We start from the raw sequence: 11,580 nt of genomic DNA, 5'->3' as shown, positions 1-11,580 counted from the left end.
CCAGCAAATATTTGTGATATTAGAATTACGCCTTTGGCGACTAATTCCAACAAAATATCTCCTGTCACACATTTGCTCGTCCTAAAGTTCATCAGATGCTACGACATGAACACATGTAGTTTTGTGCTTTTATTTAGCTGCAAGGAAAAGACCAAGACACATTTAATCAGCATGTATCTTTCAGTTTTGTCCCGACTGGTTAGCATTTTGCATTTTTCTTTTTTTTTTAAACTACCAGGTTGTTCATTTGTCAGACAGCTAAACAGGTGAGACATATCAGTAGCAACAATAACATTATTAAACTTCTAAGTTCAACTAGCTGCTAGCAGCGAATGAAAGAAAGCTAGCTCTGTGTGATAACGTTAGCATATATTTAACACACTGCTTCATGTGTTTGTCAATGATAAAAGTGAACGGCCAATTGTTATTTTTTGCAATTTGTTGCATATTGTAAAAAAAAAAAGGTAAAATGTCACCAGGCATTAATGTTAGCTTGTTTGCTACAGTTGTTCTCTGGTGAGAAAGTTTACAGTTTATGAGTTTATGCTAGCTGCCTGACAAAGTAAATGGATGAAACATGACAATCAACACATGTTAAGTTTTTTAAAACGCCAAAAAGCTAACTGTTTGCATCATGCTAATGGAAGCTAGATCTGTGTGACAATATGAGCATATATTTCCCACACTGGTTCATGCATTTCTCGATGATTAAAGGGTAAAGCAACTGTTATTTGTTTTTGCAAATTACCTCCCCATACAATAAAAGTGTTACCCAGTAGTCACATTAGCTTGTAGGCTAATTTGGGCTAATGTAAATTTTTTAAAAAGCCAAGAAGCTAACCGCTTGTTTCATGCTAATAAAAGCTTTTGTGTTAAGGTTACAACATTTTTCACAAACTATCATTGGTGTTTATTAGTGACTAAGGTGTATATTGACTGTTTTTTTTATCCTTACTAATTAGCTTAATGCTAATGTTAAATTCTTTGCTACTCATTGAGGCTTTCACCAGTTAAATATTATAGTTTTAAACCTGGTAACAGTCAAAGTTTTTATAAGTTTGAGTGGTTGCCTGGTAACAATATAATATGCTGACAACATTAATACACGTTAAACAATGACACGTGTCACACTGACACACATTTAATTCCATTACTTGTCAGGTTGTTCACACGTACAGATAGAAAGAGGCAGCCTGTTTGTTGCTGTTTGTTGCGTCTCACTGATTTCGTAGCCTTCAGGCACATTCGCTGGTCTGGTTTTGCATTGGGCGTCTTATTTACATATCTGACGCTTCTGTGGGTTCGTTTTCAGTGGGAATTAACACAAGCGCTATTGAGTTGCCGCCCAGCGCGCCATAGCTCATTTGCATAAAGTTAAACTCCACTATCAACTCCCTGTAGTTGCTGCTTTGAATCTTTGCATCTCCGATACGAGCACCTTGTGCAGCAGGTTTTGTCGTCTGGAAGTCCCAACTTTTCTAGCCAGACAGTGAATGTGGGCTTTATCTCTTGCAGGGGAGTGACATGAATCTGTCTCTTGTGCGTTTGCAGCTTGATAAATTGCTTTTGCTCATCTCTTTTGTAAGAGTGGCCAGACAAGGCCGCAGCACAATAATGCCTCTACACTAAAAACAGGGCAAACAACGGGCCGGAACAAACAAAAAAAAACACATCCGTCTTATCTCTAATTTAGCCTTGGTTCACACACGCTGGAGAACGGACATTTTTTTGTGTACGACACACACACACTCACACACACCCATGCCCTAACTGTGCTTCACCTCAACCCAGCCTCAGCTTTGTGTTCCATATAATTTATTTCTCGTGTTTGTGAGCGAGCACTTCTGCTTCTGCCGCTCTCAGGTTTTTTTTGGTGGGTTTTTCTTTTTTTTTCTCCTGCAGAGCTGAAAGCAGCATTTATGCCTTTTCTCCTCCCCAGGTAACCTTCATTCTAGTGTCGCACATGCTCACAATGGCATGAATCGACCACTGACTCTCCATTAACAGCAGAATGTATGCAAATAATGAATTGGACCACTTTGGCTTTCAGGTTGTGTAGTTTGCTTTCAGATTAGATGAATGAAGTCCTTGATTGAATTTCAGACGGCGTCACGGAAAGGATGCCATCCCTCCCTGCATCCATTCATCCCTGCAGTCTTTATCCGAAGCAAAGATACCTGTGTGTGTGAGAGAGTGTGTGTGTGTGTGTGAGAGAGTGTGTGTGTGTGTGTGTGTGGTCAGGACCAGGACTTACAAGCTTTGTCTTATGTGCTCTTCCTCATTCTGGTGATTTGAATCGGTCTTTGTGCCTCTCTTTCTTTCTCTCTCTCTCTCTCTCTCTCTCTCTCTCTCTCTCTCTCTCTCTTTGCAGAACTTCTTTTCAGAGTAATCTGGTTCACGTCTAGCACCACCTCCTCTCCCTCTGGAGGTCTTCTCTCCACTTCCTCCATTTTTTCTTTTTTTTCCGTTGCCTCTTGCTCAATCAGGTTGGGAACTTGGGGCTGATATGTCAGCCTTTTGCTGATTTCAGCTCTGTCAGATCTGCAGTTTTTCTTGTTTCTACAGTGACACATCAGCTGAAAGGGACTTGATTAAACCTTTCTCTCCCATTTATTTCTCTTTCTCCCTCTTTCTCCCCCTCTCCTGCCTGTCTCCTAGTTCTCTCCTCCCCTGTCGCAACAGAATGGAGCAAATCAGGGAATCAATTCAATGTAATCATGACAAATGAGTCCCGGCGGTTAGCAAGGATTTTGTGTGTGTGTGTGTGTGTGTGTGTGTGTGTGTGTGTGTGTGTGTGTGTGTGTGTGTGTGTGTGTGTGTATGTGTTTGGGACAGGGCTGCTGGGAAATCACAAATGAATCAATCAACTGTTATCGCATCAGCAAACACTGCAGGAGGGAGGGATGGAAGGATGGATGGGTGAATGATGGATGGATGGATGGATAGGTAGAGGGGAGGAGAAGATTCAGTGTACTCAGTGTGTGTGTGTGTGTGTGTGTGCGTGCACGCGCACATGCACGTCTGCTGTGCAGAGATAGATGGCTGATTGAATACAGGGCCATGTGGGTGTCTTGTGTGTGTGAATGAGAGCGAGCGGGGGGGCGCTGTGTTAACCTTGGAGCTGTCAGAACAGATGGAAGATGGGAAGGGCCGCAGGCTGCGAGGGATGTGTTGGCTGCTGGAGGAGGATGAATCCTCGGCTACTTTTGGAAAAGGGGCAGTGAGATTAGAGACGGAAAGAAAGCGGGAGTGGGATGTTTTTTTTTTTTTTCTTCTTCTGGATATATTTCTGCTGAAGGTGGAGTTTCTTGATCAAAGTAAATAGTAATGTGTCACTGGCGCCGGCGGAGTGAGGGGAGCGTTCAGAGACGGAGTCAGCTCATGTGTGACTGAGGAGGATGAGCCAGAGCGTCTGACGAGGAAAGCGTTGTGTTTAATCGGTTGTGTTCAGTCATAAGAGACGACTGAACCAAACACAAGTTCCTGCCTTTGCAACAAGGCACACGATGAGATGAGATCATCAGCCCACACACAATATTTCTCTAAGTGAACTCTGGGAAATGCATTATAAAAACATACTAACAAGCATTAGAGTCCGACTGAGTCTGGATTTTACTATATTGATAATTAATAGTTTTTAAAAATCTGATACCAGTACAGACACATGAACAGAATTTGTTTTATTTGTTGAGGTTGTAAATCTCCCAGAAACCTAATGACCACATCTTGTGATCAGTTTCATTAGTATCCTACTCGACAGTCATGAAATATACGACTCTTACTGGATGAGAAAAAAAGGCATTACTGTTCTTTTTCCCTGAAGTGTTTTATTCAACATAAGTGCTGGTGAAGTTCGGTCTTTGTTTCAGTTTAGGTGGCCCCACTAAAGATCTGTGGTAAATGCAGCAGAAGTTTGACTTACATTAAAGAACTGTGACTAACATATGTTCTGAGTGGCACATTTGACATTAGAAAAATAGAGTAATCAGTGTCTCGTAGACGATACGATGTAATGGCGACTTTAAACATAAGTCAAACAAATTTTCTGCAACGCATCATATACACCAATATGTGATGTACATGAAACTGATCCTATAGTATCACTCAAGCCCACCCATCAACAATATTTAAAACCTACAAAAACAACAGCCCGTACTCACTGCTGCTCAGGATACAGGAGCCATTTAGCTCTTTCTTCGTCGGCGCAGATCGACTCACCACAGACACCACGACTTAGGTTTCCCTGTCTTCTCTCTTTCAGCCTTACGTCATGATTTAAACCAACAATGTTACATGTGAACCTGCGATTGTAGTTTCAAGGTTGAGTGTGTAGTGTTTGGTTTGTACAGGTGATAACTCCTTACATCGGCTCATTCTGTGCCTCGACAGTCTGTTGGGTTTTCCTTTAATTTTCACACTAACCTTTACCAAACGGGGGATGTGGTGATCCAGTGTGGGTGGAGAAATGAAGGAGTGGCTCTTGGCAAAGCGTGAGCAGCGTGGGCACAGCGCTGTGGGGGGAAGCAGAAGAATGAAATCAAAGATTCTCTTCCTGAACTTTAAAATCCACTCTGAGAGGTGGGCGGGGCTTGTGTGTCTGTCTGCGAGGCCTGTGGTGAGGCGGTGGTTGAATAAGACTGTGGTTTATTTGTGTGTGTGTGTGTGTGTGTGTGTGTGTGTGTGTACATGCACACTTTGGCTCATCGCCCGGCTCCATCTCTCCAGCTGATTAGGGGTTAATGGCCTATGAGCGTGGGGAGCTCTCTGCCTCCTGATTGGCTGACTGGCTTCTGTGTGGGTGGGGTTGCAATCGAGTGACAGATGGTGTACAACTGGGAGGGAGGGAGGCAGGGCGACATGTGTATATGTGTGTGTGTATATATATATATTTACATGGCAGCATGGGGGGGTCTTTAACTGCAATACAAAGACGTATAATGTCTCCAGTCGTCTTTTCTCCTCTACTTATTGTCTCTTCACACATTTTGTGGCGTTCTCACACATCCATAGATACAGCAGATTTATAAAGAGACACCTATAGTTTATATGTTGTGAAGTCGTACCCACATACATCACTATACATTTTGATTGAAACGCGAATAATCCAGATTTAAAAAAATCCACATGCAACATCTGAATTCTCTTATTTGACGAGAGGTGGGGAAACCGCTGTGTTTACTCTTTCAGTGAAGAATCACAATGAGGATTATTATATCAGGTGGTTCATGTTCACACAGCTCTACTGTATATGTAGAGCATTGAAAGTGTGATTGTTAATAACTACACACACACACACAGAGTTAAAGATGGCAGTGGCAGACAGTGTGCGTAGGTTTTCTGGGCAAGCATGAATATCTGCATCAGAACAGACAAAAAGACATGACACACACACACACACACAGACACACACAGAGGGCCATGTGACTTTCCCTAAGGATTAGGCCAGATCATTGTACTTGGCAACTCTCCCAGTTTACACACATCACACTCCTAATTCACCTTTGTTAGAAATTCATCTGTTTTGCTGAACCAGACCCACAGCTAGGATGGATGAAGTGTGTGTTAGTGTGTGTGTGTGTGTGTGTGTGTGTGTGTGTGTGTGTGTGAGAGAGAGAGAGAGAGATTAGCGATATCTTCTGTGAATATCACTGACTAGTTTGCATCGTTTTGTCTTTATACTCAGTGTGGCATTAAGAACAAAAGCAGACAGGCTCTGAAAAGGTCGTTTTGTTCGCTGTGCTTGTGTGTGCTTGTGTGTGTGTGTGTGTGTGCTTGCAGACTGTCTGATGTAGAATCTTTTTTATCAAGTGTCATTGCATCCCCATCTGCTGAAGACACACTGTCTCCCTCAGCCTTTACACACACACACACACACACACTAGCAGTCTACATGAGAGTGGCATTAAGAAAAGAAGAAATGGTACAGTTTTACACTGAGCCTTGGAGTAATGAACCACTAGATACAAGTTTATGAATGGGAGAAAGAAGCCGAGGAGTACCTCAAGGTTCTGTACTGGGTCCTCTTCTATTCGTATTGTTAGTTAAGGCCTCTGCGGCGGTCTGTGGGACATCGGTTCACAAAAGAAGCATCTTCTTCTTCATGGATAAAACATGCAACATGTTCTTTTTGGAAATTCATTTCAAGGATTAGTTTGTAATTTTCTTGCCAGAATTAATTGAGAAGATCGACACCTCTTTCAATTTTGTACAGTAGATATAAGGCTGTAGACAGGAGCTTTAGCTTAACTTAGCATAACGACTGGAAACAGGGAAAGTCGCAAGACTGGCTCTGTTCAAAGGTTTTCCTCTGTTTCCAGTTTTTATGCTAAACTAAGCTAATTAGCAGTCTATATTTACTAGACAGATATGACGGTGGTATCGATCCTCTCAACTTCAAAGTTTCTCACCTAAAATGTCAAACTGTTTCTTCAACCAATACGTCCAAGAGAATCTGAAGGTGTTGTTGTATATTATATCCTGCGATGCGTCACAGAGTCTCTGGTAGAAATGGTCGTGTTGGACTGAGATACGAATGCCAGAAACTGGTGACTTAACCAGATAATTAAACCCAGCACTGCTGCAGGTTTTATGTGTGAAACTAAATGGGAGGGGGGGAGGGGGGGTACCAGACATACGGACTGTGAACTGTGTCTGAGCCATTTTAGACTTGATTGAAAGTGAAAAGAGCAGCAGTGTCACCGTCACATTCATCCCTGTGGCCTGAGCAACAATAGGCTTTAACTTAACAGACACAGACGGAGAGAGAGATGGGGGGGTGTGGGGTGTTTGTGCGTGGGGGGGGTTGGGGGTTAGGGTCCGAAGCCAAGAGGAAAAAGGGAAATCATCACTCCCAGCTGTGGGAAAAATTGAATGCTGAATATCATCTGCCATCAAAACTTCTGCACTCATCAGAAATGCTAGACTGGATTTCTGGAGACAAGTGCAGCGATGACTAATGACTGACAGGACATTTTTTTGACTGCTTGGGGGGAAGATAGATCTCAAATGTCCCCCCGATGCTTTTAAGAAATGCACTCCCCCTGATTTCTTGCCTGATCTTTTGCCCTCCGCTGTGATGATTTCGCTACTAGAAGATCAAATTTGGACTCCCTTACACTAAGCTGTGGTTACTGCAAATTGGCTCTACAGGTATATCCATTATAAAGACGGAGAGAAGGAATGGAAAGCCTTTTTTCTGACATTTATGATATTACCATGTGCTGCAAGACAAAAAAGATTGGTTGGACAGGCGGGACTCAGTGGGAGGGAGAGATTTCAACAATTTGGAGGACTCTTTATGTCTATCACTGGCAGATGCATCAGCCTCTCTTCCTCCCTCTGCAGTCTGTTCTCTCTCGGTGTCTTGGCTCACCCTTCCTGTCATAGTCAGATGCCCCTGTCCGGCTGAGTGGACAGTTTGTGCCGGTCAGTCGATCTCTTCTGGAGACGGATGGGCATGTTGGTTAGTTGACAGCGAGGTTGTTCGGGAGGCACGTGGAGGCATGTTCGCTGGCGTGAAGCCAGCTACGTCAGTTTGTCAGTGTGTCAGTCAACGGTTCAGATTGTCGTTGGGTCAGTTGGTATGTGGATATGTTGGTACTACATTGCAAACAATCAACTTAAGAAAACAAGTCGTACTACTGAGTTTAAAAGCTCGATTGTTCAGCGAAAAACTTGAATCTGGCTCAACTTTTGCTGCAATGCAATGTGTTAGCGTCTACCTAAACAAACACATACTAAACAGGACAGTTTGTAACATGGAGGACATAATTCTGTTTCTGTTTATCTTTGATACAAAGGATGAAACGACTGTTGTGAAAATAACTTGTGGTATTTGGTGCTGGCGCCATTACCAGCCTCATTAAGTAGATTATTGGCAATGACCTGATCCAGTCGTCTCCGGCCTGATGTTATCTTACATAAAAATAACTGCAATGAGCTTCACACAGCGAGGTGTACACATTTTAAATTAGGGGAAAGGAGTTGAGGTATTTGTATTTATATTCATAGAAAATTAGGATCTGTGTTTACCACCAAATCACAAATATCTCCTCTTACCTGTGCATGTAGCAGCACACCTACACGGTTTAGTTGTTGTATCTGTAGGTCAGTGTTTTTGGAGTTGCATGTCAGCAGCCTGGGAGGGAGGGAGGTTGAGATGTCGAGCTGAGAAGTGGGCGGCTGGTATTGCTGGTCGGATGTGGCGAGTTGACAAATCTGGTTCACAACATTCTCTGGTCAGTTCGTGCGCCATCATGTGTTCGTTCATCCGCCTGCGTCAACCCCGGATGTGGTCGATTTTTCATCTTCTTTTTTCTTAAATTGTTCATGTCTGTGAATGTGTGTTTGCGTTGTTGTCTGTTGGTTCGTCAGAACTTTAGATGTGTAGCCTACTTTTTTTTTTTTTCAGATCATGCTCAAAATAGCCACATCATAGCTTTCCAGTAAGCTTGCTCATTCCTCCCTTTATGTCTCCCTCTCTCTCTCTCTCTCTCTCTCTGTCTTTCTAGATGTGAAATCAGCAGTGGGGTTGCTATGGTTTGGCGAGATACAGTAATCCAATGTGTACACACACACACACACACACACACACACACACACACACACCTCATAAATAATTGACCTGTCACTGTGAGACGACAGGACAGACCAGATACACTCTCCCCTCCTCTATTCTCTGTTCTCCTCCTCACATTTCTCCTCATATCTCGTCCTCTTTATCCCGTTTCCTCCCTCGCCGTTCTTTCACTCACTCAGCTTTTTGTTCCACCTTTGCTTTTTTCTTGTCCTCTGCTCGTCTTTTTTTTGTCACATTATTATTTCTTTCAGTACCTGGGCCGCTCAGGCTCCCTGCAGTTGATGTTGGACTGAAACAGCTTCATTTGTTCTTTATGTTTTAATCAGTCCACTAAACGTAGATCTGTATTCAGAATTGACTCCTTGTCCTTTGGGCGTATGCATATTTACCTTTTTTGAAGTAAAGGGCAGTAGATGTTGATATTAGTACGAACACATGATTAAGTATTATTCTACCAAGTGGAAGCATGTAGTTACGAAATAGAAGAGGATTTAGGATAGAGCCTTGAGGTACTCCAGTTTTTTCCTTCCCTTCATTAAACTTGTATCTCGATTCAAAGTTTGATGCCTTTCTGGTGTCACATGTAATTTTTGATAAGCTTTTAAAAATAAACTTCACAATAAACTTAACCACCGCACACTGAGATGATTTCACTGTTCACACATTCGCATTTATCGCACCTGTGAACGCTCTCGTAATTTTACTGAGTGAACCTGAAGAAGCCGCAGGTGAAGCGCGTTGTTCGCTCTCAATAAAAGTTGCAGTGAAGTCATCTCAGTGTGCGGTGGTTAAATTATATATTCACTTGTGACCAACCAGCACCTGACTGCTTATATTGGCTTTGCATGGGAAATATTGTTCACCACCAGGCGTTAAATAGCTCGATATTTTCTGAGGGAGATCCATTGGAAGGAATGTCCTTAGACAAAAAAATATATTTTTCGTACAAGATCTATTCCACGAGTCTCTGAGAAGATTTCAACCAGTTCCCTCAGTAGGTCATCTAGATTAGTCTGGATTCAACCATCATGTTAATTTGAGTCTTTCTAAAGTGCTAGGACCCTGCATCACAAAACAATAACGCTCACCTGGTAGAGCGGGCTTAGTCCTGACCTCAGCAGCCATGGTTCAAGTCCGACCAGTGTCCCTTTGCTGCATGTCATCCCCTCTCTCTCTCCCTGACTTCCCTGTCTGTCTCTCTCTGTTTCTATCAGAAAAAAGGCAATGCCCCCCGCCTCCAAAATAAAAAAAAGAAAAGAAAAACTACCGACTACAGCTGTTCTGCTGATGGCCGACATGCACATGCATGAGAGGGAGGGAGTAATGACTCAGTAGTCAGTGTTCAGAATCCATCCAGCCAAACATCTGCTGGTAAGGGCCATGTAGAGCCAACGATGCCTGATGCACTGTAAAAAGTACAAAGAGTGGTCGGCCGCAGACGCTCAGCAACAGCCCGACAGTTGCCAACAGGAAATAGACCGCTTGGTGTATGAGGGCTGTAAAGATTAACTACGCAAAGCGGAGTTAAAGCAAATCTATTTAATCAATCAACTGGCCTTACTATCTTGGACGGGGAGGGTGGATGGATGGATGGATGGTGTGTGTGTGGGCAGGAAATGAAAACACCTAGCAACCTCCTTTTTTTCCACTGCAAACACACAAATGCACAGAGACATAAGGAGAGAGGTGGAGAGAGTGTCAGATGGCTCGGTGCCCTGCTGGAGACGTCTCATCAGAATGTGTGTTTTGTACTGAAGGTTCACTCTGTTTGTTTGTAGAGGCTCAGATTACCACAGATGCTCCTTCTCTCCTTCCCCTTATGCTTCTGTTTCTGCGCGGCAGTCGACTCGACGTCCAGGTAGAAGCTGAAACAAAAGGAGCTGGAAATGTTTGGTTTTTTTTTTTTTGGTGAAATTGATTTTGTACTGTCGCCATTAAAGTCTTTGTCCTGGTTTTATTAGTGACTGCTGGAAAAAAAACAACTTCTCATTTTCATTGAAATGTGAGTCCAGATGGTGAAATGCGCGTTTTAACAATGGCCCCTTTATGCTGTTTTTAATTGAGTGATGAAGCCAACGAAAGCTCACTTCCCTTCCCCCCTTGTCTTCCTTGTGTTTTCCTCAGGGTTTCACCTCAGCGGCACAGTAACTGAACCCACCACGTCGTCAGAGCCGGAGGTCACGCACAAGGTGGCCATCAGCTTCGACCGCTGCAAGATAACCTCAGTCACCTGTGGCTGCGGGAACCGGGACATTTTCTACTGCGCGCACGTGGTGGCGCTCTCTCTTTACCGGATTCGCAAGCCTGAACAGGTAATAACCACAACGATCCCTTTACCTAAACTCAGTCTCTCCAGAACACACACCACACATATACTGTATATTTATCTTATTCTCAGCAACGTACTCTTTCTGGTGACGGTTGTTTCCCCAAAGATAAGTTTAAAGTTATGTAACTAAGGCGCTGCTGGAAACCGCTAATAGCTAATCCAACTGGGTTTTTCAAAATGTAATAGTTTTATAATGCAGTATTATCTGACTTTATCATTTTCCAATATCTTTAAGTGTGATGGGAAATGTAGCAGCGAAACTCAAACATGTACACGCCAAATGAACAGGTTCCTCTCCCCTTTCAGATCTTCATTTTTCTAAATCAGTAGATTAATCTCTGCTGTCCTCTGCTGATCGCTGGGTGTTCGATTCAGCTCAGCTGGAGTTGTTACTTGCACCTCTAACTTTCTCTGTGTTTGCTGCTCTGTTAGCTCAGCCTAGCTCATCATATTAGCCTCTTGTTTCCTACAGCTAACGTTACCTCGTTTAGACAGTTACGATGGCTTGAATTTAGTACTTAAGCACATAGGTCATAAGTCATAGAAAGTCCTATTGACATGGTTCTTATGACTCTGCTACCCTCCTCTAACCCTTCATATACAGACATATGTGGTGTTGAAAACATTTGAACAGGGCAAGCAAAAGATCCTAAGAGTTTCATACTTTTATTAT

At 43.0% G+C, this 11,580-nt stretch overlaps 1 protein-coding gene across 1 annotated transcript in view; it reads left to right on the top strand.

The window, feature by feature from the left end:
* The window catches only part of zswim5 (zinc finger SWIM-type containing 5), a 67,014-nt gene that overhangs the window by 39,254 nt on the left and 16,180 nt on the right, over positions 1 to 11,580 (top strand). The window contains exon 2 of the mRNA XM_022768922.1: positions 10,703 to 10,890. Within this exon, the coding sequence (XP_022624643.1) occupies positions 10,703 to 10,890 (188 nt within the window). The remainder of the gene's footprint in view (positions 1 to 10,702; positions 10,891 to 11,580) is intronic.

The sequence above is a fragment of the Seriola dumerili genome, unplaced genomic scaffold, assembly GCF_002260705.1.
Source record: "Seriola dumerili isolate Sdu_G_001 unplaced genomic scaffold, Sdu_1.0 BDQW01001892.1, whole genome shotgun sequence".
NCBI classification, from domain to species: Eukaryota; Metazoa; Chordata; class Actinopteri; order Carangiformes; family Carangidae; genus Seriola; species Seriola dumerili.
Note: the sequence above shows the minus strand (reverse complement) of the source record. Positions and strands in the feature narration are given on the sequence as shown.